Here is a 27,739-nt window from a genome sequence, read left to right as displayed (position 1 = left end):
AATATTAATATCTATGGTCATAATTCATACTTCATAGGTACGTTATCGTGATTTTTACTAGTGAATCAACACGATAATAACCGTATTAAATAGCAATGTTTGATTGTAATAACAAGATTAGCGATTAATCCACGGATTTGGTATGTTCACGAATTACTCGTATGTGTTCTCTTTGTGACCGAGCAAGTCAAATTTAGGCACATTATGTTTACCTATATTATCATTAGCAATCTATTTTAATATTAGTGTCAACTATTGAGGTAGGTTAAACATTGTATAATATACAATATTAATATGTACATTTTTGGACTTTTGGTTCCAGTATGAACCGACTTAGGAGGAATCTTTTATTAAATATTCATGCTTTTTCATCGTTTTTAAAAGAAAAATTATAAATCCGAAAATGGCATGTCCTTAAATAGCTAAGAGTTGAAACATTTGAAAAAGTATTGAACAGAACATTAATATAACATAAGGTGAAAATTTCAAGTACCAACGATTGTTAGTTTTAAGTTAAACCAAAAAAATAAAATTAATTTGATTTTGTCAAGATCCGATTTCATATAAAAATTACTGTTTTTCCTAAGAATTGAGAAGTGTAAGAAATTTTTAAACTTTACCTCTCTAAAGTACCGACTACATTTAATTTTCTACCAAAAACCTCCTCCAATTCAAAAATTTAAAATCAAATCAATAATTTTTCTATTATCATGTTAGTTCAAATATTTGAACTGTTAGCAATATTTTTTAAATAAACATAAATATGCTAGAATATAGTAAAAAACACTGGTATATGATTATATTATGTTTATTAAAACATTCTTGTTGAGTTATAACTTATAACATGTTATTATTTTCCCCTTTTTACCTACATGACTGCATGTATTAAAAATATAATGACAAAAATGTGACATTGGGATAAAATATGAATATGCCATGTATAATAATATATTAATTAAAAATTATAATTTTGTTTACAGGAAATAAAAAATGACAATAGTTAACATTTCATTAAAAATAGTTATAATAAAAAATAAACATTGGAGTTTTGACCTTTAAAATCAATTTCTCACTTAAATAATAAAGATTTACAAATATTGTTTATAGTTATATAGAAGTAGTTCTTTAATCTATGCAATAAAAGCTTGTCAAAATTAGAATTTGAAAATTCGCTTAGTTTTTTGAAATATAAAATAATAATAATAAACAAGAACTTATTAAAATGAGTAACAAATTTAATTATATTTAAAAAAAAAAAAACACTACTTTTAAAACTGAGAAATTTAGTCTAAAAAAAAAACAAAATCAAAATTCATTTTTAAATTGTACCAAATTAAAGTAGTATAAGTTGATACATAATAAATTTGTAATAAAATGCATAAAACTGCGATTATTGAGTAAAATGCAAAAATTACAACCAAAATGGATGCTATTTTAAAACAGTCTTTGTCTGATATTCATTGTATGTTCTGTAGTGTCCCCAAACTGAAATAGGTGGAAGTGTTCATTGCCTCTCGTAAATTGCCCTTCTTTCCAAAAGAAATGATTGGTATACCAAATTGGCCACCTTGGTTATCCAGTTGGGAAACTGATATGTACTGGGTGATACCCAAACTTCTCAGTTTCATATTAGTAGCAGGTCTACTCAAGTCTACAACGGGGATCACTAATGATGAGTTATTGATTTCTGATCTGTGATTTGTTGATTTATGCCGATTCCAAGCCTCAACAGTTTGACAACCAAATGAACAATGGTTACACCTGTACAAAAATCAAAACAAAATATCTATGAAAAAGGAAAAATTACATATTATTTTTTACAACTTTTTTTTACTCAAACTCATATTTTAAATACTAGTGAAGAAAAAACAATTACTTACTTATATGTAAATGGAAATGATTTATGTGCAATAGATAAATGTTCATACATTTTTTCAGAACTCGTATATGTTTTTGAACATACTTCACAAGGATAATACTTTTTTGGTTTATCAGGACCAGTTAAATCAACAGTGTCCATGCTCTAAATCAGAATAGTTGTATGTTAATACAAATTTATGCAATCTCATAGCAGTTTTTCTATACAAATAATATATTCACAAAAATTATAAAATATTTGCAAGATATACTACATTTGAACTGTTGTTAATAATACTTTAAATTATTATATTTCATCAGTTTTACATTAATGTAATAATTTACATTCAAAGATTACTTTGGTCTAAGAATATTTTTAACTATCTAAAATTAATATATAATAATATACAAATAATACAATATATCTACAATGACATAAACCCATGTATCCACAACAAACTCAATATAAATTACATAAAATAATTTATCGATGATGTATGATGTGCATGCAACATTACCTATAAGTGCAACTATTAGATATTATATTTAAATTACGAGATTGGTTTTTATTTTAAATACTCAATGTAATTTGGTAAATATTTCAATCAAAATGAATTGTATTATAATGACAAAACACTTGAAAAAATTACCTTGTCTGCTTGTTAGCAATGATTCTGATTTTTATGATGAAAAAGTATATTTTAAATATTTGGAATATATTATTAAAAACAGTATAATTTACCTGACTTGGTACCCTAGGCGGTACATGTTTAGATGCCATATTAGATACACTATTAGATACACTACTAGATACCTTATTAGGTACATTACTAGGTACCTTAAGAGGTGATGTAGGTATAATGGAAACAGCTGAGTTCAAGCTAAGTCCAGCAGGAAGAATTGAATTTTTTCCATTATCCACCTAAACAATTATAAAAAATATATTAGTACAATAATTATATTAAGGAAAATTGTGTATAATTTGAAACCATAGTCCGTAATATTGAGTTAAACGCAAAATACTTTGGTTCTGCTCAAATTCTATTAAAACTCATTTTAGCTTAAAATAATTCATAGAAACAAGTAGTGTTTCAATCATATAAAACAAAAACATCATAAATAATATTGGTCTGCTTGGTTATACCCTAACAACATAAAAGAAATCTAAAACTACATCAACTATATTGAGTTATCAATAACTGACTTTTTTACACTATACATAACAATGAAGACAAGAATTATGTAACAAAAATAAGTTCAACTCCATCTGATGCATAGATTATATTTAGGTTAATCAAGACTTATCTTTTTTTTTGAGTGAGAGAGGTCAACAGTGCCGTAACTAGGCATTGGCAAGGTGGGCGGTGGCCAAGGGCGCAGTTTAAAATGATCGCGCCAGGGGCGCAATTTTTATTTCATATAAATACTAAAAATGCATTATTAATTTATAACATTGGTTGCCAAGGGCGCACATAAAGCTAGTTACGGCACTGGGGGTCAAGTCTAGTAGTGAAATGCTGCTAAGCCTTAAATCTACACCCTTCCTCTTATACGACAATTCTGAGCATATATAATGAAAAAATTTATGAATACATCACTGGGTCTGACAAAGTAAAAAAATGTTTGTTTAATTTAATATTGTTAAATTAAAAATAAAAATAAAAATAAATATTACTTTTCAATGTTTGCAGTTTTAAACATTTTGTTTTAAAACATTTGAAATTAATTATAGTATGTTTAAAATATATTCTATGTTATGTTTAAAACTATTGAAATATTTAAAAATAACATATTATTTAAATAAAATGTAATTTATTGTTCCGGTGATAACTAATTATATTAATAGTTGATGTTGATAGTACCTAAATGATAGCCCAGGTTTATTTATCTTCCATTAATAATTTAAATGGTTAATGAAAATTAACAAATTAACAACAAACTAATAATTTATTTATTTAAAAAATAAATGTTAAAAACACACACTAAACTAATACACAAAATACCATATCAAATTTGACTGAAATCAATCAACCTAATATCATGAAGATTGTTCCATTTATGTATAAGTAATAAGTCTATGATTATACTGCTATGTTATTATACACCTATAGGGGCCAAAAATATTTTTGTCATTTTCTTGATGGTAAAATATTTCTTAGTTGGTTGCGATTAACAAAAAGTCTTAAATATGTCTACTTTAGAAGTCAATATGTAACCTATCCATATCAAGGACCGGAAAAGAACAGCCAAGTGTGCACTCTGTTCCGGGGGCCACACTGCCAACTTCAGGGGTTGCGCAGTTTCCAAGAGCTCAAAAAAATAAGACCCTCAAAAACACCTCCAGCCAAATTTCTGGAGTCAAACCCTCATTCCAGACCAAAATCTTACACTGAAGCCACCCGGACTCAAGATTTTTCCACAGATCACTTGTCCATCATATTATCTAATTTTATCACTCTCCTCAATTCTTTATCAGTCCACTAATTACTCTCCTCTCCTCTGTTCTTAATACACTTATCCCCAAAACTTCATTATCTCCATAGCTATTTTCGCAAAATTATCTCCATTGTTACATAATAATTAGTCTTAGATCATATATTGTATCCCACTATTTTTATAAATATACAGATAGTTAGTTAGTCTTTGTATCTGCATAATAATAATTTAACGCCTGCTTAATAATGTTTAATTGGTTATGATTAAATTTTCTAATAAATTATTTGTTTTTAAATTCACCCCTTTTTTAAAATTAAATTACCGTGCTAATAGTGAGTCCTCGTTTGGAAAACAAATTAACAACATCTTGTTGTGAAGCCGGAGATGCTGAATTTTTAGTTGCATTTTTGGTTAGAGATTCTGCTATGGATTTAGCAATCTGAGGAGTCTTGTTCAAGGTAGTTGTAAAGGAATTTCTAAATCAAAATAACATTTAAATCTAGAAATATAATCAATGTGGTTACATAGATGTGTCAACACTTGCTTATATTATAGCATGATGATAGTGTGGAAAAAATTATACTATTTGTATAACCCATCCAATTAATCTTATACTCAGCAACCATTTGGACTTCAAAAAAAACAGTGGCCCAAAAACATTATTTTTTTAATACCACTAACATAGTTTTTAGAGTACTGTTTTGTATAACCTCCACCAGGAGCGTTGCTTAGATTATTTTCGTTTGTATAGCATATTATACATTTTTATGTATTAACAAATGTTGATACAGTAGAAGCCACCTTATTAGAAACATGGATAATTGATATAATCGCATTATTGAAACAAAATGTACCGGGACGGACTGGCCATATATTAGAACAATGAAAAAAAATCATATTATTGAAACATCACGTCGGTTATTTGAAAAGATTGGGCGAAGGTCAGTTAACATGTACACCGATTATCCGTGCGATAATCAATTTTGAGTAGCATTATTCATATGAAAATATGGTCATAAAGATACTTAACGTAAAAAACAAACTTCAAAAGAAAATATTTTAAATAATATAGTGAATATATACATTTGTACATACTTTTTTTAAAATTATACAATATACAAGGTGATTCTTTTAAGTGGGTACACTAATTATCTAGAAAAGTATTTACTTTTTTCAAAATATTTTTTTACATGGTTTCAAGTTGTTAAAAAACCAACGTTTTTATTAAAAAATTATATTTTTAAATATTTTCTATCCTTATAATTTTTTAAGTTTTTTACTTTTTTGAATGACAACATAGTTTTAATTTCATATTCCAAAGCAGAATATTTTTCTAAGTATTTTGATTCATTAAAATTTAATTTAGGGCTAGTAGTTTTTGAGTTATAAGTATTTAAAGTTAAGATTGGCAAAGTGGAGTGGTACGGGGTTACCCCGCAAAATGATTGTCCACTACTCCGCTTGTCTAAACTTTGAATACATATAAGTATATAACTCATAAACTAATCGTCCTAAATTCGATTTTTGAATCAAAATACTTAGAAAAATATTCTGCTTTGGAATATGAAATTAAAACTCTATGTTGTCATTCAAAAAAGTAAAAAACTTAAAAAAATATAAGGATAAAAAATATTTAAAAAAAATAATTTTTTAATAAAAACGTTGGTTTTTTAACAACTTGAAACCATGTAAAAAATATTTTGAAAAAAGTCAATACTTTTCGAGATAATTAGAGTACCCGCTTAAAAGAATCACCCTGTATATACATGGATTCATGGACACTTCCCCGTCTGCCATTTCCTCGTCACGCGTTTCCCCGTAACCACTTCCTCGTAAGATATTTCCCCCTCCGTTTCCCCGTACGACACATCCCCGTCTATTATAAGTATACTCATAAATATAAAATATAAGTAATAAAAATATAAAAAATTACCATAAAATATTTTAATGTTGTACTTCTAAATTATGAGCGATTCCGATTATTAAGTACTCATTTAGATCACGTTCATCATATGTAGACACAATATTTTCTATACGTCTACATTTCGCTATTTTATTGTTATATGTTTTCGACTAATATTTTTTGTTATCGGTGTAAAATCCAAATGATTCGTCGATAAACTAATATAAATAAACTAAATTTGATAAATTAAAGTCTCAACAGTTTTTTGTAGACAATGAAGAGTTATTAATCCATTTAATTGATTATTTTGAAGAGACTTAGATTGGGAGACCAACTCGAAGAAATATACGGCGACCTCCAATATTTGATTTGAAATTGTGGAACCAATATGATGCTACACAAGCAGGTTTACCAAAAACAAACAATAATATTGAAGGTTGGCATAGAGCATTCTTGTCTTTGTTAGCTGCGGCTCATCCTACTATATGGCGACTTATTGAGGTTCTTAAAAAATAACATTTAACTGAAGTAAAAATTAATCAATTTATTAAATTAACAGCAAAAAAGAAAAAATAACGAGATATTGCTAGGCGTATATAAAATATTACGATATATGATGAACGTGATCTAGATGAGTACTTAATTGGAATCGCTCATAATTTAGAACTGCAACATTAAAATATTTTATGATAATTTTTTTGTATTTTTATTGCTTATATTTTATTAATTATATTACACATATTATTAAATTTACACAATCTCGGTATAGTTTGAAGTTTGAATATTTCAGAAATAAATACAATATGGACGGGGAAATGTATTGGAGGGGAAATATCTTACGGGGAAACATGTGACGAGGAAATGTCAGACGGGAAGTGACCAAATACCATATACATGCATGCATACATACATAAATTTTTCACGTATTTTTCATAATACAAATCAAACCAATCGCTTATTAGAAACAATCGGTGTTAATTGACACATTTCACTTTGATCCCAAGCGTTTCTAATAAATGGCTTCTACTGTATTTTGAATCTGATTTAGTTAAGTATTTTAAGTCAAGAAATTTTTTTTTCCATACTTTATTCCATTAATATAAATAATTTAACGTTACTTTAAATAATATATTACAATTTTTAACTATGGTATTTTATATGTTAAAATACTGGATTATAATCATATTAGTATACCTACTGTAATAATTACAGAAATTAATTATTATTTATTTGATACTATACACAGAACTAATTAAGGTTATCATATTTTGTTATAAATTAATAAAATTTATGTTTAATCTACAAATATTAGTTCTTAGAGATTTCCAGTGACAAACTATTAAAATGTATTACATTTAATACAATTAAAAAATAAAACTTTTAGTTGCTAATAAAATAAAGATTTTTTGGTTCTTCTAAAAAATCATGTTTATGGTATACTTGGTATACAGGTCATTTACACTATAGTAGTAAACATGATCAAAATGCAAGTTACAAAAAATAAATACATATTTAATGGTTTATGATTTCAAAAGTTTAGAAACAATGATAAGACGGCAAAACAGTACAATAAAATGAAAAAAAATGTGATACTGCCATTAAAATAGCTACTGCTATCTTATATAAGTCAAACCATTAACATTGACTATGTTATTAGCTTGCATGTTTTGACGAAAACAAACACCACACATATCTGCTTACAGTGAAACAATTTTTTTATAAAAATGTATAAAAAATTTTTAACTATTTTTCAGGGTTTTCTACTCATTTGTTAGCTCTTATACTAAAAATCAAGGGATACATTTTCCATTAATATAATTTACTTTTAAAATAACAATGACTACATGTTTGTATTAAATTATAAATTATAATTTATAACATGACACTTAATTTTTTTAGTCATATTTAATTATTAAAAATTCATTGGTTAAATGATGAAGACGAGAAATTAATAATATATTTATAAAATAGTATTTAATTTTAAATTTGTACTACATTTCAAATGCAAATATCATTTTTGAAATTTTATAATCTTATACCGGAGTGCATGAACATTGAACATTTAATGAATCAATAGTGAGCTAAATGTCCTTTAAACATGATAATATAGTACCCATTCAATTTTATTGAATAATTAAAAATCAACTTTTTGTGCATCACGGCATTTACCTGTTATATACTCATAACACTATTCCTGAAAAAAATTTGACTTATTGAGCATTTTCTAATTTGACATAGATTTATATTAGATTAATATAATATTACCTATCATAAAAAAATCCTTCAATGTCTCAATCAGTATTTCATAGCAAAAATAGTTAGCTCCAGGTGAAATTTACAACTAGTGTATGCATTGCAATCAATTATAAGCGAAGTGTTGACACCTTTATATTTCTACCTTGAGTATAATAATACTAAATATAATATTCTATAGATACTAACCTATCTACATTTGTGCGTTTCATAGGTGGAGTTCCCCGTCTAGGTGCGGTTAATGGTCTTTTTAAAGAACTGCCTCTTGGAGATGCATTCAAAGAAACTGGTCTTCCTCCTAAAAATACAAATAAATATACAATTGTGACTCCTTAATAATATAATAAAACATTTTGAAACTCACTCATAGTTGATCCTCTTTGTACATTACGTCCTCTAGGAGAAATCATATGTGGCAAGGCAGGCCTCATCATTGGACGCATGGCACGTTGCATAGGAACTGGCTGATTAGGCATCCGTAATGATTGTGTATACATACTAGGAGATAGGCTCTCAGGTAATGGTGGTACACCAGACTGTAACTGTTGATCAAAACCCATTGCTGGTAAACGTTGAACCTAATTAAAACAAACCAATTTAACTTTATACTGAAACCCTGATATAAAGAAATATATTATATCATTAGCATTTTAGCATTTATTAGTAGATTTAAATTCCTTAAACAATATCAACAACAAAATACATTTTAAGTGTAAAAATATGTGGGAAATAAGTAAAAATTTAATTTGACAAATAACATTTGTGTTACAAAAATACTCTAATAAAAGTTGTACACAATTAAATCAGCTTTTTAATTAGTATGACATAAAGATAAATTTCAGCTTTATCTAATTTAAAACCAGACTACCTAATGTTATATAGTCATATTTCAAAATAAAGGTGATTAGTATAACATAATAGTATACTTATACTAGTTGGTCCCTGGGCACTTTGTTGCCGACTCTATATGATTCAAAATTTTTGGTTAATTCATCATTTATACCCAGCTAGTCATGATAAAAACTTCCAGTGACAAATTCGTGGATTTACCCCCATCTTAATCTCCATAAAATAATTTTAACATAGTCATTTAAAATACAGGTCTGAAAGTATATTCAATCATAATATTTTCTCGCATTTTTAGCTCAGTAAAGGTGAAACAATATTTATAAATTGGTACTTAATAACTAATTGTTAATTTCTTATTCATCCATACTAAATTTTATAACCAATAGCAACCATATAATACACAAAAATATATTTAATATTATTATTATTTCTAAAAAAATCTCTAATTTAGAATAAAAAAATAGATTCATGGGATTGTGTAGCTTTCTGATAGTAAAAGCTTTTAAAATCAATTAAATAGTTCCAGAGATTAAACCAATCAAATAAACAATTTTTCTTCTTTATATTATATTTCTTAGTGCACCACTACATTGGTTAAGGAACCTCTGTACAAAATTGCAAGTCTCTAGACAATCTACACCCAGCGGTTTGGTCTAGGCGTTGATGAGTGAATAAGAACAGTCTCTTATATGTATCTCCCGCACACATGATGGCAACCATTTAGAAATAAAAAAAGTTTAAATTTTCACCATGGATCTCAAAGTCTCTATTTGCCCTCCTTTTTAAAATGCAAATATAGAAAAATCCTTTCTTGTTGCACTTTTAGATTATTTTACATAAGAGTGACCACTATTCCACTACCTAATGTTCTATATTTTGATTTGATTTTGTTTGATAAATGGCGCCACTAGATATAGAATTTCGAAAAATCTTTTCTTATTGCGCGTTGAAAATATGAGAAGAACCTCTATTCCAAATTACAAGTCTGTACGTTGTGTAGTTTTTGAGTGATAGCGATCAGTAACTAAATGGTATTTGGATTTGATTTATATAGATTTCAATCAGGTCATTTTTTTTTAATCATAATAGGAGAAGTAGATCAAAAATTTCAAAAAATTGTTTGGTTACAATATAAAGTACTTTAAACATATTTATAGCTTGAAAAGAATTGTGTAAAACATTCCAAAAAAAAGATGCAAATGCATTGGAAACCTGAGCTCTAATAATAAGTATTTGTATAACAAATACTAAACTATAGAATAATTTAAATAATTTTTATTAATAGAAAACTAATATTAAAAATATGTTTTTACCTATTATCAAAATTATTGTATTATATTAATATTACTTGGTGTGCTAATTGTTGAACTGGTGATGGCATACTATTGTGAACTATACGTTGATGATCTAGAAACTCTTGTTGACTTGATTCTACTAAATGTTCACATTCCTTGAAAGAACATTTGAAATGTTTCATGGTTATTTTATGATCATTTAATAATTCTGAAGAATCATAATGTAATCCACAGACATCGCATGACAAATATGGCGGAGGAAAAGGCCCTCCACCATTTTGAGTTAAAAAATTTGGTGACCTGTCTATTTGTGAAGTCGATTGCATATTGATTCGAATTGCATTACGAGGATCAACTAAATCATCAAGAGAACGAACATTAACTTTAAACTTTTGTTCTTTAACCTGCTCTTTAATTTCATTTTTTTCAACACCGTTTTGTGATTGAGGTACTTCAGTATTTTTAGTTTCATTATCATTTTTTATGATAACTATGTCACCTTCTGAGTCTGATTCTTTTATTAACTGTTCTTCTTTTAATGATTTAATTTGTATCTTACATTCTTCTTTCTTAACTGCTGTAGAATTCTGAGGAAGTTCTTCAGTTTTTAAATCTACTACTGTATTAATAGATACATTCTTCTCCTCAGCTTTAACTGACACAGCTGGACTAGGTCTTTCAGTAAGTGATTCATCAGAATCATCTGACAATATCTCTATATCACTGTCATCAAAACTATTACCATTCTGAGACTCTCCTTCAGATTCCTTTTCATTTTCACCTGCATCAACAGAGGGTGATTTGTCAGAAGTGTTTTCCTGTCCAGAGTCCTTTGGATTTTCGCAATCTTCTTCGCCAGAAACACTTTCGGTAGTAGTTGTAAGTCTTCTCACAACCTGGAATTAATTAATATACATGATTTTTAATAAAAATTGGATTTTTATAAAATCAGAATATCCGGAGTTGTAAAAAATAGCTGTATCAACACCTCTACCATTTGCATCCATTTACTTGTGTGAAAATATATAATGTAAATAAAAAATAAATATCAGTGGCAAACACCAAACCCACATAACCATTAAGTAAGTTTACTAATCAAAGGCGTTTTGAACGCGAGACAGAAATACGGAATGCACCGATATTGAAATGTGTGTGTGGATAAGTTAGTTTAGGAGTGTTGTTGTATGTATCTCCCGCTTTTCAATTTTTTTTTATATCGTTTTTCCTAGTTGTATTTTAATCAAAAGTTCTAGAAATTTGTACTTTTAACTCATTAAAGTATTAACTTCATTTGTTACCAGAAATTCACCAATAAAGTTAAAAACCAAAACATTTTCAATCCCTCAAAAGATGATGGCATATAAAAAAATCATTGTAAAATTGTTCCACCCAGAACCTAATATTAGGAATTTATTGCTCGATGTATTACAACCGTAAGGGTATAGGATATGATTCAGTAATTTTAGTCAATCAACATAACATCAGAAAAATTTAAAATATATTATGTTATAATCTTGTACTCGTTAAGAGTAATTGAGAAAATATATATAATTGTTCTATACCCCATATAATAACAAGCTTTTATTAAACCAGATTGACTAAAATCAGAAATTTATAGGTATTACTAACATGTAATCATACTGATTAAGAAGATTAAAAACTAAAATGTATTATTAAGTTTCTCACTTCAAATGATTGGGTTGATTCCCTAGAAGAACTACTGCTACATGACCTTGTCTTTTTTAAAGTCACTTTGATTGATGACCCAGCTGGTGGATTTAATACTGTTGTAGGTGCATTATCATCTTCTGAACAATAAAATTTTAAAAAAAAATACATTAATATTTTATTTATATTATTAATTTGAAAGGAATCCAATTTTGTTGAAATTTAAAATTCCTGAAAATATATTCTTAAGTTTATCTGATGATTTTAAATTGCTGTAAGCACAACTAAAAGGAAACTCGAGTAGTTAAATTTTCAAGTCTTAGAAATTAAAAATTGAATATATTATTAATTTGCAATATATGATCATAATCAATATAAAAAACCTTGTACCTATTACATTTTCAAGCTATTTAACCAAGAAATTTTTTATTACTAGTAAAATTTGTACCTAAAATATTGAATGAAAATAAAAATTGTTACTATTGATAATCAGTTCACAATTTAAAAACACTACTGATTTCAAATTAACATTTTTTTTTTTTATATATATATAGTAATAATTTACAGTAGTAAATTAGCACACAACTATTGATTTAATCAATATAATGATTAAAATTATTTTATACAGCAAAAACAAAGATAATCACCAACATGAACAAAATAAATTATAAAAAAATAACAATTTTTATATATTATTATAATAATAAAGGTTAATTTATATAAATAGGAATTTATATAAAGTAACTTTAAATTAATAACTTTTATTGATTTCTAATAAAAATTTAATCAAATTACCTTCACTCTCTGGATTTGAACAAATAGAGGACGACTTACTGTCGGATTTCATTTTTGGTTTATCATTTCCTGTTAAAAAAATAATAACTATAAACATAAAGAACTTAAGAATGATATGTATTGCTGAGTATTATTAAAAATCTACTTCAATTAACAAAAACAAAAATTAAATACCTTATATTAATACCTAAGTTAGCAAGGTATATTTTTACTGCAAAATATAATAGAAAGTAAATCATCATATTATTTATTGATTCAACAAATAAGTAGCCACATAGATTTATAAATGCCAAAGATGATTTTATCCTGAAATTGTTGGTTAAAATGTCATGGTAAAATAATTTATTGTGTAATTAATGGCCCATTTTACAACAGTTAAACTAAGGTTATACTACAGAAATCAGCCAATAAAATCAATGGGTTAAGCGTAACTGAGGTTTAAACTATGATTGTAAAATATAACCTAAGTATATAGCAGGAAGTACAGGTACTGTCCATATAACAAGTTTGCCCACCTAACCTTTGGTCACACTGCAAGCGATATACCATTATAACAGTGAATAATTGAATCATATATTAAAATTATAAATGTATTATTTTTATTATTTATTTATTCTATTAAAATTTTATCAAAAATTCAAGATGATAAATTGTAACTTTCTATGTTGTTCATAACCCATTTAATCTAGCATTTAGCGCCTTTCTTATGTTTTATTAATTCAGTACCTATTATAGTATTATACTTTCATGATTGTGAGCTCTAAGTTTTATGACAGTAGTATTTTTCCATCTGTAGTATCAATTATTTATTGCATAAGCTTTTGTGAAAAACAGGATGAATGAAAGAATCTGAACCTACGGGCTTTCTATTTAGACTTTTTAAGATTTTAAGCAGAGCAATGAATGTATTTATGGTTCATCGTAAAAAAAAAAGTTATAAACTAATATTTTTATATATGAAAGTATTAAGTATAATACATTTTATCAAAAACAAGCATTATAAATATTTTATATTCTAACTAATTGTATTACTTGACTTACCCAAGGATAAGTGAAACCAAGATGGGTAATCCATCTGAGGTAAAAGTAGGGTCTGAATTTAAATTCCCTAAAAAAATCAATAAATTCTCTAGAAAAATAAATGTTTTGCCTTAGAGGTTTCTGTTTCAGGAAACAAATTATGTACTTAGAAGCATTGTCCTAGAGCACCAAAAACATAATGCGTTTTTGACCATCTGGACCCTAGCAATAATTAACTGATTTTTCTTCCATAGTAAACGATTATCCATTTATAATTATATTATTCATTGCGAGTAAAATAACTAATTAAAAAAAAGGTTGTATACACAATATGCTTATATTTATAACAGATAACTTTTATTTTGTAGATTAATTAATGATTATTATCTGCTACATTATGTAGAGCGATATTAGTTACTATTACTAGAGTGGTTATTATTTGGTTTCTGATTTCAAAAGCAATTAAAATTGTCCTGCTCAAGTTGGAAAAATGTTAGTTTATTATTTGTATTATTTTCTTTCCCTGTGTAGACCTGGCATTAGTTCTGAGTATATCTTTTAGTTACTAGTTACTATGAACTTTCAATTTCCATTTGAGAGCATTGCATTTACCATGAAAATATATGCATTACTATGTTTGTGCATTGGTTACTCAGTTACTTAATTTCATTTACACCCTCTCAGTTCTGTAACTAGCTTTATGTGCCTCCTTGGCAACCTATGTTATAAATTTAAATGAATTTTTAGTATTTATATGATATAAAAATTGCACCCCTAGCACGATCATTATAAACTGCGCCCTTGGCCCCCGCCCACCTTGCCAATGCCTAGATACGACACTGCACATTTTAGCTCACTACAAATAATAATGTTATGGTTATAAGCAAGGTTTGTCAATGAGTAAAATAAACTGCTATGGCTAGTCTGTATTAATTTTTTTTTTTAAATCTTATTTCTGTAACCAATAGTAATCACATATACAATAAACAAATAAGTATTTAATTTTCATGAAACAAAATAAAATTTATTTGTGGCCACCCTATATAGCCAGGGTGGTGCGTCAGAGGAAACTTAGTGATAGTGTTTTGCTAATTATAACATGCAAAATTAGGAATTTTATTTATATAATCCATATGTAAATCAATATACACATGCCAACTTGTCAACTATATTTACTATATAAATATATGTAAGTGTATGTAAGTATAAATTTAATATTTTCTCTAATGTGGTGTGTGTATACGTATGAATTAATGCACAAACATTTTGAGATATTTTCAAAATTAGTAATAATGATAGATGACCCGACCGTAAAACAAATAAGACAGTTGATTGACAGTCTCAATTCTAAAATGATAGAAGGTAAAAAATGGAGGGGGGGTTCACAGCGATAATTGTATTGATTTTTGTATGCAGTCCACACTAAGGTAACTGGATAAAAATTTAGGGGAGGCAATATTATTTATTCACCATAATCTAAGCCTTGACCCCTACCTCAGTTTAGTCTTAGAATTCGTTTTATGGTTTAGAAATTAATTGTAGGTCCCATAATATTTAATATTATTAAGTAGGTACCTACAAAAGATTTCATCAGTAAAAAGTGCAATAAATAGTTTTAAAAGTAAGTAGTATAAATATTATTTACACATATTTTATATTTGGGGAACAATAAATAATAAAAAAAATGACCAAACAATAATTTAATACACTGTTGTCACAACCACAATTTCAAGATAATAATCAGAACTCTGATTTTATAGCATTTGCTAATTGTTATAGAATACCTACAGATAAAAATAGCTGAATGAGCTATATATCTGTTCTATGCATCATGGACTCCAAATATGAAATTTTATAATGCTATATTATAGGTGCTATAAAATCCCAACATTAGTTATTAGGTATGTAACATTTTTTTTTTAAATTAATTACTTCAACTTTCATCTTTCTTAAGTGAAATCTCTCTATAACAGAATCACATGGTACCAAACATTTTTCCGTTATAAAGAGTTTTCTATCATAGAAAGGTAAAAATTGCATATATTATTTACTCGGGGACTATTGAAATTTTTCGTTATAAGGAGGATTCCATTTAATAGAGGTTTTACTGTACTTATATCTAGTTTTTATATACATAACACTTCAGGGTTTTATATTTATATGAAGCGATTAAAATTATTTAAATTTAAAATAGGTAAATAGATGGGTAATGTATTATACATTTCAATTAGCATTAAAATATTAAACATTTCTTATTAAAGCTAAAAACTGACCCTTCTTACCTTTAACTACCTACCACATTTTAATTTAGACTTTGCATGCAAATTTTTTTTAAACCATACTAAAATATTGTGTTTACAGTTTTAGTTTTAAAACTAGGTAGGCAATTTAACAGGTTCATACCTATTTAACTTAAACTTAGGTAATTACTTAATCACAAAATATAACACTAACCAGAGTTGTTCGATCTACTTCTGTTTGGGTTTTTTTTTTGGGTTTTCTTCCCTTTTTCTGAATCCATTGTACACGCTCTTGTATTGACCATTTACGTTTCAATATTGAATATTCCTAAACACAATAAAAAAAAAAATTTAATTTATAATAGATTGGTCTGCACAATTGGTTGATATGCAATTTTAGTGTAGAATTCTATATTATAAAGAAAATGCCAAAGTGTTCAAATTGTAAAGCCCAATGTAAAGAGAGATGCAAAAACCACATAACAGTAGGCTCCTCTGACGTGATCTAAACTAGATCTGTTTAGATCAGACAGTAGGCACACTGTGCAAACAGACAGACAATCCAGAATCATTAAGACGAAGATAGGCATGTACGCATACGTTGGATATGCATTTTACAAGGGCAGTTTTAGTCTAGGGGTTTCAACGCATTATGATTTTACCGAGGATTTTACAATAGTAAAGCAGCAGACACAATTACATAATATAGGGCATAATATTACTATAATTTTAAGCCTATATTTTATACCTGTAGCATATTATCAACAAAATTTGACGAGAAGTCAAGAAAGAATACTTGTGAGGTACCCATCTAATGTAATAATTGTTGTATAGACATCTAGGTATCTCGCATAACATGAAATCAGATCCACAAATCAAAATATCAATAAGGATCTGCCTATACCCAGATCTATACAAACATGTAGCCAGATGAGATGTTTAAGACACCTTCCTCGGACATGTAATTCAAAAATGTATAATATGTGTGAAAATTATATGTATAGCCCCCTTCCCAAGTTGTATTTACCTAAATATTGAATTAAGACACTTCACACCGCCCCCTTTAAAAAAATCCTGGCTATGAATCTTACCTGTTATCTATGGAACTAAATTTTTATAAATACTCCGATCCCAAATGATTTTAAAATGTCGAACAACGGAGAATGAAAATCTATGCAATAAGACATCCGGACAAATAACATTATTATTATTACGATTTACGATCGCGTTGATACACGACCCAGTCCGAACACCGTACTTGGAAATATCGTTAGGGCGGCCCATACCGGCTTACCTTTATCGTAGTTTTAACTGAGTCCGATTCCGTGTGCTGCTGCAGCTGTTCAGATGTCCTCAAACAACATGACGATAATGATATACCCAATTGTTTCACAAACAACGATAACTGGATAATTTTACAAAGCTCACAATACAAATTAAAAAAAAATATATATTATCGTTATCCGTTGTATTTATAACATTATCAACGATGAAAATAATAAACAACAACAATCCACTTGAGTTTAGGGAAATAATAATTAATTGTAATGTTGGCGAGCGTGTGATTCGGGAAAAGATATCTGGCCGAAAAGAGACCGACAAATGACAATCGATATACGATACACGCGGAGTCGCAGACCGGCGCACAGGCGCGAGACCCCGTACGCGATAAAACCGCTAATGGGGAAAGCCGGGAAAGGAATCAACACCGTCACACCGAAGCGAACCTTACTGAATCATGTGAGCGAGTCAACGGAGTGCGGACAATTCGCCCGATTCGGACGAAGAACGGCGGCACCGGAATGCTGATCAGCGGAGCGATTCGTTGGACGACGACGGTGCACGAAGTGTAACGAAGGTACGCCGTGTCGGTCAGAGGCAAAATGGAGCGCTGCCCGTGTCGAATGTTGTGTGGTGCTCAATGCTCATTGCTCACAAAGTCACGACTGTCAGACTGTCGAGTGTCGACTGCTCGGGAGTCGGGACGCTCGGGTTACAGTGTCGAACACACGAACTACCGGCCACCGCCTATAGCGTGACCACCCGAACAGTCCGCCGTCGCCTTCCCGACATAAACCACCGTTTGGCCACCCACCCACCTATCCGGTGACTACGGCTGTCGGCTAGTATTGAACATTTGAGCAAGCACAGTTCCATGCGCCGCCACGAGTTTGTAGCTATATTATAATCGTCTGTTCGTGTATTGTGTTCTCTTTCTGGTGTCGGCGCGCACTGATGCTTGCGCGTGCGCGTGCGAGTGTGCGACTGCGACAATCATGGGTGTGGGATATATTATTATTGCTCATGCTCAACGACTGTAGTCGGAAACGTCGAACATTGAACGGTCCCTAGCTCCGACGCATCTATGTTCATTATTTGTGTTCTGCGAACGCGTTCGAGGTCGATGCGGGCGGCGTGCGTTATTATACCATGATTTTTGTTCTCTATTCCACCTTATTGTACTTTCCGCCTAGCTAGCTCGCTCGCTCTGCTGCCACAGCAACGGAGCGTCGGAGCAGTGGCAAGTGGCAACCGTGGTTGCTATCGATCCGAAATTCCGAACGCCGCCGCCGCCGCCGCCACCGCTCGACAGGCACCGTCGCAATCCCCGCGCTATACGCTGCTCTCCTCCGGGCTCCGACGCTGAACACCCGTCCGGCGTCCACTGGTGCCTTGCTCCGCTCGACGGCCGACACCCGTTCCCCGCGCTTCTGCGTTATTTTACTATTACAGGCGAAGCAACTTAACCTCAGACACCGCCGCCATCGTACCGCACCGGCACACAAACAACCGGTCGTACGCAATGACATCGTTATTTTATTAATATTATTAATAAACTCGCGACAATAAAATAATATTGGTTTTCCTATAGCTAACATATAACAAATTTTATTACAATTAATCGTTTATAATTATTACTTTATATTTTTGTCATTAATTTTGACACAACGTCGATTGGACAAAAAGGCAAAACAGTAAAACACTGTTATTATAAATAACGCTCCGGAATTGAATATTGACATATTATTATTGTCTTCATTTTTCCTCTCTCTTTCTTTTTTCGTGTGACATGCTTCGTCATGACATCAAATACTATAGATAACTATTGTATTTGATTACATCCTAAACATTTAACCATTAACTATTGCGGCTGTAGTTGCATTTATTTATTTCGTCTTGGAAAGTATTGTTAATACATATTATCTACTATTATTCTTATCACTATTTGCTACGTATGATACTATAAAATATCACGATATTTTATTGGTTTTTCAACAGTAATTTTGAAATTACAAACCATATTTAATATCTGTTTTATTGAGGATCTACGGACTACGACATACCTTATCTATGTCTATGTAATTTTGGTCATGACTTAACTCTTTTTAATAATAATTTTTTACTTTTAAGTATTTAACCATGATCTTGGTATTTTAGTATTTATAAATAAGTATAGATATTTTTTTTATCACGTTTATCATACACCATATCATGATCCATAGGTGGAAAACTGGAAAACCTTTTTTAGGTCAAGTACCAAATTTTTCCTGTGACTAGTCGTAAAAACTAATAGTACATATTTAATGAAGTAATAATATGCTAACATAAAAAATTTCACATAGGAATATTATGATTTTCTTAAATGTATATATTACTTATATAATTGCACCTAATGTGCTGAACCATTTTTATAACAATAAACGAAAAAAAATGTATATAATTTGTTTCTTTGAATTTCTTTGAATCAAAAATGTATGAAAAGCATAATTTTATAATTTAAATTTATTGTGTTCCAATGAAACCAACGTGTCACCTTTGATACGCATGCGGTAGGTTCACTGCCCCTACTCTATATGATATAAAATTATATTATACGATACGCTACAAATTTGGTTACAATTATTTAGTTATAAGTTATTTTTTTTTTCAAATAAATTTAAACCAATGATTTAAATTACGGAATTTTGGTTTAGGGACATTATAAAAATATATACAGCGCCATGAATCTTTTATTTCAAATTAATCGTTGTACAATTTATATTTGTATTTAACATAGGTACGGTCAAGTATAGAATGATGAGTGTAATATTAAAAAATGCGTGTACAAATGTAAAGTATAAACCTGGCATAATGTAAAATGTATTAGGTATTAATAATTGTTAATATTTTTCTGTATGACGTAATGGTAATTCGCTTTCTTCATTGTTATACTCATAACTCATGGATATAAATGTATATCATATTTGAACATAAATAATTACAAATATCATATATCATTTACTAGTACAAAAACTTTATTTATAATTAATAAGTATTAGTATGTAATTATTTACGTTTCAACAGACATTTTTTTCAAATTTCATTAACAAATCATACAATATTTTAAAGTTTTTTTTTAATTCATATTAAATATTTTTATTGTGTTAAAATAAATTAAGAGGCTGTCACACCTGATGTAATGTCACTTGTCGCCGTCTTAAAAACGCACTCATACTACATGGAAAATTTGCGTTCAGAAGTTTAGACCAAGTGAAACGAATAACAATAAATCATGTGGATGACAAAGGTTATGGTTTTAAAATGTAAATATATTACAAGATCTCTCATATTAATTATTATTGAAATTGTTCTTTTAGAAATTTAAAAATACTTTAAATACAATATATATTATATAAGTATAATAAAGTATAATTTTTTTTTTTTAACATTTGAAGTTCAGATAACACTAAATTAGTTATTTAAACGAAGAATAATGATTTAGGTTATTTTGTTTTAATTCAAAAATAATATTGGTTAAGACTTGAAACGCTTTTGTATATATTATTATAACATACCTACGCAAACACAATGTCATTTCCAAAATATTTAAATTATTTTAAAGAGTACGTCATGCCCGTATGTGTTGTCTGTCTTACTAATGCATTATTAGTATAATTACCAAAATATAAGTCTCCAGCATGAATATGTAAAATATACAAACAATTTACAATTTAAAAATACTCATAACTTGTTTTAAAATTAAAATATAATAAAAAACCTTTGAGATGCTTTATGATATGATAAGCTTAGTTTTAAATTTCATTATTGGTCATTGAAGTCAATCCCAATCCTCTCTAATTTTTAAATTAACAGAGCTAGACGTGATCTGCTGAGCGTAAAGTTTGGTATGTTACACACTTGTTATAGACGAAGACAGCAAAATATGTCCGTTTAACGTCCCTTTAACATCTTTTGCAGTTTTGCGTTAAGTCGGCATTAAACTCAAAATTTAATAACAATTATGTATACGATATAAATAATAAATGTATACTATTTTAATTAAATATGAAACCAGATTTTATCAGAAGAATATTATTTACGAGTAGATATTTACGATATTATAGGTATTTTGCAATAATTCAAAAATAGTATTTATAGTTTTTAGGTAGGTACTTGAAACTTGAATCTTTTACGTATATTATTAAAATTTCTACTCATGATGAAATTTTTAAAATAATAAAATATGTAGTTTCATTTAAAGCTATTAGTATTGTCCATTCTATTCACGCCGTTCTATGGTTAGTCGATCTCGATATTGACTTAAATTAATATGAAATTTAATAACAATATCATAATAATTAATAATCAATAATAATAAATGAGATATGTTCAGAAAAAATTAAGTCAACTTACCCTTTTACTAATTTACTATTAGTAATAAAAATAAATAAATTACTATAGTATCAAATAAATATATTATATTATTATAATAAATAAGATTTACCTACATTTTGTCACGCCTACATTGCAAGTTAAATTTTTCGACGCAGCTTGAGCGTTAGGAAACGACCTTTTTCCGTCCAATGGACAGTAAATTGTTTTTTTCCGACCTGCGGTAAAATGAAAATCTCCCGTTACGCAGTCGTCGGAAAAGTGACTTCAAATCGGATCAATACATGAACGTATCATTTTGTCTAATACATCAAATACTGGCTAGTAGGTGGGTTACTATACTTACTTACTAGTAAAGTTAGTACATAGTTATTCCCTAGTCGTTCGGTACAAAATAGTTTGTCGAATCAATATGCCAAAAATATCGAGAAAAATACTTATATTATAGATTGTCATAAAGTCAATAGAGCCCGATAAAAGCGTTTTCTGAGGCGGCAGAGATTGACAAAAAATAGTACTTAGATGTGCGGCTCACTTGGGAAGTCAATGTTCAGCCTTGTGTGGCGAACAAAACCACAAACGTCACCCGTGACTGAAATAGCTCACTTCTCAACTCCCGCCGCTGCAGTCACAAAATAGTTTAAGACGAAACAATAGTAATAAAGGCCGACGGTCTGTCACTATTCAGATTCGTTATTCGTATGCAATGATTTATCGTATTGAATTCAAATTAGCACATTCATTACAGTGACCTATACGGATATACTCAATGACGTCGGTATACTTATTGACACTGCATACCATAACATTTACTTAACTCTTGTCGGGCTTTTTAATTTTGTATTGTTATTTGTAATATTGGACTATTGACGTGAATACAATTATACCAAAGAAATTATAGGTACTCTATAGGTTGTATTAAAAAAAAATCCATTCGTTAGCACAACCATTTCATCTCAAATTAAATTTATAGTTTAAAATATTTATTTATTTTACATGAAAGAGTTAAGATTTGAAAAATAATAGTTAATACGTACATAATATATAATATAAAAATATAATTGATACCTATTATTAAATGCCAAGAATCTAATTAAATTGGATTCTTCAGTAATATAAAGATTTTACCAACATTAGGTATTTACTATTTAGGCCTTAGAGACACTAATACAAAAATTATTTATACATTTATTCATTTATATTGAAAGTGTAATTATTATTATACCTCTAAAATAAATTAAGCAAGTACCTACCTATTCTTCTTTCTACTAAATGTTTTTTTCTTTTACCTGCAGATGTACAATAATGAAGTTCGTGCACTATATAAATATATATGAATTCATCTATTTTTACTCATATATGATATCACTTATATATATATATATATATATATATAAATAAGTATATTTAATGTACGCACTCCAATTTACTACCTTCTTAACTTCTTACACACACACACACAAACATATATATATATATCAGTGCTTGGAAAGTTTCTTTAAAAAAAACTAAAAGGAAGTAGTTCACGTCCACCTTCCTCTTGTTAAAAAGGAACTAATCCTTTTAAATGTGAAATAAAATAAAATAAAAAACATTGGCATATTTTTATATTATAATTGTGCGCCGTGCGCTCCTACTTTATAAATCGCGGTTAGCGGCAACGACTTGCGCAGTGATGGACGGGAGGAGGGTACCCACGGTGTAACAATTAATTAATAATATAATACATAGTTAATTACTAATATTATTAATTAATATGGGCGCCAGATATATATTGTCAACAATAAATATATATATACCTAATAACAATGTATAATATGATACAACAAATATAAATATAAACTGACAAATAATAATAATAATGCGGGCCCGTACGCGTATAGTAATACTAATATAAAAAGAATCAGAACAGGTGATTCTTTTTACGCATAATAAATTAATAAATATTATTTAATAATAAAGGTAGTAAATACACCTGTGCAACCGCGCGCTCTGTAAATTGATTCCTGGCTGGTAAGGCGACAGCTCTTGACGACGAATAATTGAAGGCAAATCTAATTCGCGATATAAAACAGGCGCGGCAATGTAGCAAACGGCTGCATCCGAATTGCGTGCGGAAAAAAAGAACTATGTTTGACAACCGGCGGTTCCGAGTTGCGTGCGAAAATCGTTTTCTGGGTCGAATTGCGTGCGTGGTTTTTTCATAACAGGGTTGAGTTGCGTGCGCGGTTTTTCTGTGACAGAGCCGAGTTGCGTGCGAGATACAGTGTTGATGCCGCACAGTGTGCCAGATTTATTTACACTAAATAATTAAAGAATACATTTATTCTTCGAATACAAATTATTAAAACAATATTAATTCAAGTGATAATACAATAAAATTATTAGGTATCTCGTAAAAACGATTATATTGAAATATTTTATATGAGTAGCAAAAAATTTCAATAAATTCCAAACGAGTTAACATTTTATTTTGAAATTGATGCATATAGAATATAGATCGTTTAATATTATTTATCAAATTATCAGCTTATATCTTATTGCCGAAAAATCCCATTCCCTGCATAGTACATAATACCATATGATAATACCCATATACGAGTATAGTTATCATATCAGATACAGATATTACGATACCGGTTGTCTTTAAATAAAATATGCGCACGCAATTCAGCTCTGTCATGAAGAAACCACGCACGCAATTCGGCTGTGTCTCGAAAAAACCGCGCACGCAATTCGGTTGTTGTCAAACATAGTTCTTTTTTTCCGCACGCAATTCGGATGCAGCCTTGACAACAACCGAATTGCGTGCGCGGTTTTTTCGAGACACAGCCGAATTGCGTGCGTGGTTTCTTCATGACAGAGCTGAATTGCGTGCGCATATTTTATTTAAAGACAACCGGTATCGTAATATCTGTATCTGATATGATAACTATACTCGTATATGGGTATTATCATATGGTATTATGTACTATGCAGGGAATGGGATTTTTCGGCAATAAGATATAAGCTGATAATTTGATAAATAATATTAAACGATCTATATTCTATATGCATCAATTTCAAAATAAAATGTTAACTCGTTTGGAATTTATTGAAATTTTTTGCTACTCATATAAAATATTTCAATATAATCGTTTTTACGAGATACCTAATAATTTTATTGTATTATCACTTGAATTAATATTGTTTTAATAATTTGTATTCGAAGAATAAATGTATTCTTTAATTATTTAGTGTAAATAAATCTGGCACACTGTGCGGCATCAACACTGTATCTCGCACGCAACTCGGCTCTGTCACAGAAAAACCGCGCACGCAACTCAACCCTGTTATGAAAAAACCACGCACGCAATTCGACCCAGAAAACGATTTTCGCACGCAACTCGGAACCGCCGGTAGCAAACACGTCAGGCCCCAACTATCTTGGGCATTGGCGGATATCCGGGGGGCTTGGGGGGGCTTTTCCCCCCCTGATAGCCGCAAAGCCCCCTCTAAAATGTTTGCCATATTATAAAAATATTGTACAGTTCAGTAAAAAATATTAAGAAACATTTTTTTAAATATATATTGTACATTTCAGTTAAAAATGTTGAGACAATTTTCATTATATTATCTAAGGTGACACCCGTTAGATCACTCTGTATAGTATTAAATTTTAAATATGAAAAAAATAATTAGACAGTCATTTCATTCAAAATATTTCGTTCAGTTGTTCAGTATAATTATTTCAATGTTAAATTAAAATTTTGTTTAAAATTATTAACGAGGGGGTGTGGGGGCGTAGTCTCCACCCCCTCGGCTTTGGTTCATAAAAAAAAATTGTAGCCCCCCCACATTTTTCGATGGATATCCGCCAATGATCTTGGGACTTACGAGGTGTTACTACGCTCCATGGTATAACCGTATGACAAAAAATGAGCGACCACGGGATGGGGTCGGTTGACCACGAGGTCACAAAAAAACAACCGTACAAAACCGCAGACACACGCCCGGTTCGGCGGTGGGCGAAAGACGAGACACGCCAGGTTCGGCGGCTGGTAAAAGACAAAAAACCAGAACAAACGGGCTGGCGGCACAGCCTACGGCGGTGAACGGCCCGGCGCTGCAACGCCGAGGGGGTAAGCCACCTCGTGAGCTTCGACATCCGAGGCGCAGCTAGCTTTGGGGACTTATGCCGAAACTGCAGTGGCGCGAAAACGCGTCAGTGTTCGAACAATAATTGTTTTAATTTTTAATTTTTAAACATAACACATTGTTATTTAGGAATACCTAGTTATAATCAGGGTCGAACTTAAGGGTGTCACTGGTGTCAGGGCCTCAAGGCAGCTACTAAAGAAGGGCTCTTTTAAATATATATTAAGAGGACGCTACACCCGCATAATATGTTATCTTCGTCTTACAAACGCGTAACGTAGGTAGCAAATGTTATGCTCAGCAGATCACGTTTAGTTCCGTTAGTTTAAAATTAAGAGTAAATCGACCTCTTACAAAAATTAAAGGTAACATTATTATTGAGGGCATCTCGTAGGCTTATTATTATATTTTAATTTTAAAGTGAGTTATGTGTATTTTAAGATATTTACAATTTTAAAATACACATAACTCACTTTAAAATTAAATTATAATAATAAGCCTACGAGATGCCCTCAATAATAATGTTACCTTTAATTTTTGTAAGAAGTCGATTTACTCTAAATTTTAAACTATAACGGAACTAAACGTGATCTGCTGAGCATAAAATTTGCTACGTTACGCGTTTGTAAGACGAAGATAACATATGTGGGTGTGTATAGCGTCCTCTTAATAAAACTGCTTTTAATTTTTATATGCATATTCAACATACTAATAGATAAAACAAATATTATATACACATACCATTATCATAATTATCGAAATATATCGAATAATTTTAGATTCTGAGCGGAGCGATGAATGTATTGATTTTACCATGATGTGTGTGTTTTTTTTTTTTTTTTGTGTCTGTCATCACGTTTTGGGGCAGTAAAAATGCTTCGATTTTTGACTTCAGTACCTCATTCGATCAGAAAGTGAATCTAGTTGGTACTTTGGGGAATCAAAAGTGAAAAATTCTTAATACTTTTCTAAATAATTGAGAAAAACAATCTAAAAATTAAGGGAAAAACGGGAAATTTTACGCACACTCATTTTTCGACAAATTCGATTTTGGTTTTTGATATAACTTTAAAACAAATGACCATAGATACATGAAATTTTCACCTAATGTTTATATAAGTATATTCTATCCACCATGCAATCCACCATGCAATTTTCAAAAAATTTCGACTTAAGTTGAACTATTCATAGGCATTTCAAATTTTCGAACATTATTAGTTTTTTTTAATTAATATCGATAAAAATGTATTTGTTAGGCAGAAAAGCTTGAAAATTTAATACAAGGCTCTTAACATATTGTTACAATAGCAGTTGAAAAATAAAATAAATTCATAGTCACAATTTTTTTTTATAAGCATTCAAAGTTTGAATTTTGACAAAATACGTAAAAATCACGAAAATTCACAAATTATTTTAAGCTAGAAATTCATAAAAAATTTTCTTTTTAAATCTAAGATTTAAAAATTTAATACAAGATTCCTTACAAGTTTTTCAATCTTTATCACAAATAAAAATTCCACCGGAAATTCAAATTAAATTTTTATGAGCATTTTAAATTTAAATTTTCACAACATTGGATTTTCACTTATAGCGATTTCCTTATTTTGGTGTAACTCTAAAACAAATTACCGCAG

The 27,739-nt window shown here is 29.4% G+C and overlaps 1 protein-coding gene across 3 annotated transcripts; it reads right to left on the bottom strand.

Moving 5' to 3' along the window:
- Nucleotides 1–792: 792 nt before the first annotated feature.
- LOC107165357 (uncharacterized) lies at nt 793–18,309 on the bottom strand. 3 transcript variants are annotated; one of them, XM_015513543.2, is made up of 11 exons: nt 17,611–18,309; nt 16,531–16,644; nt 13,057–13,125; nt 12,280–12,401; nt 10,647–11,489; nt 8,814–9,027; nt 8,639–8,747; nt 4,616–4,769; nt 2,600–2,779; nt 1,881–2,023; nt 793–1,761 (listed from the first exon to the last, which is right to left on the bottom strand). In XM_015513543.2, the coding sequence occupies exons 2-11, from the start codon at nt 16,619–16,621 to the stop codon at nt 1,458–1,460; spliced, it is 2,229 nt and encodes a 742-aa protein (XP_015369029.2). In that variant the 5' UTR covers nt 16,622–16,644; nt 17,611–18,309; the 3' UTR covers nt 793–1,457. The 3 variants fall into 3 exon arrangements, with proteins under 3 accessions (XP_015369029.2, XP_015369032.2, XP_015369030.2); XM_015513546.2 differs by having other exon boundaries at nt 2,696–2,779; nt 17,611–18,305; XM_015513544.2 differs by lacking the exon at nt 17,611–18,309 and adding an exon at nt 17,408–17,569.
- Nucleotides 18,310–27,739: the final 9,430 nt, after the last annotated feature.

The sequence above is a fragment of the Diuraphis noxia genome, unplaced genomic scaffold (assembly GCF_037042655.1).
Source record: "Diuraphis noxia isolate RWA-SAM2 unplaced genomic scaffold, SU_Dnox_SAM2 contig0002, whole genome shotgun sequence".
Lineage (NCBI taxonomy): Eukaryota > Metazoa > Arthropoda > Insecta > Hemiptera > Aphididae > Diuraphis > Diuraphis noxia.
The sequence above is the reverse complement of the archived record's forward strand: the minus strand, read 5'-3'. Positions and strand labels throughout refer to the sequence as shown.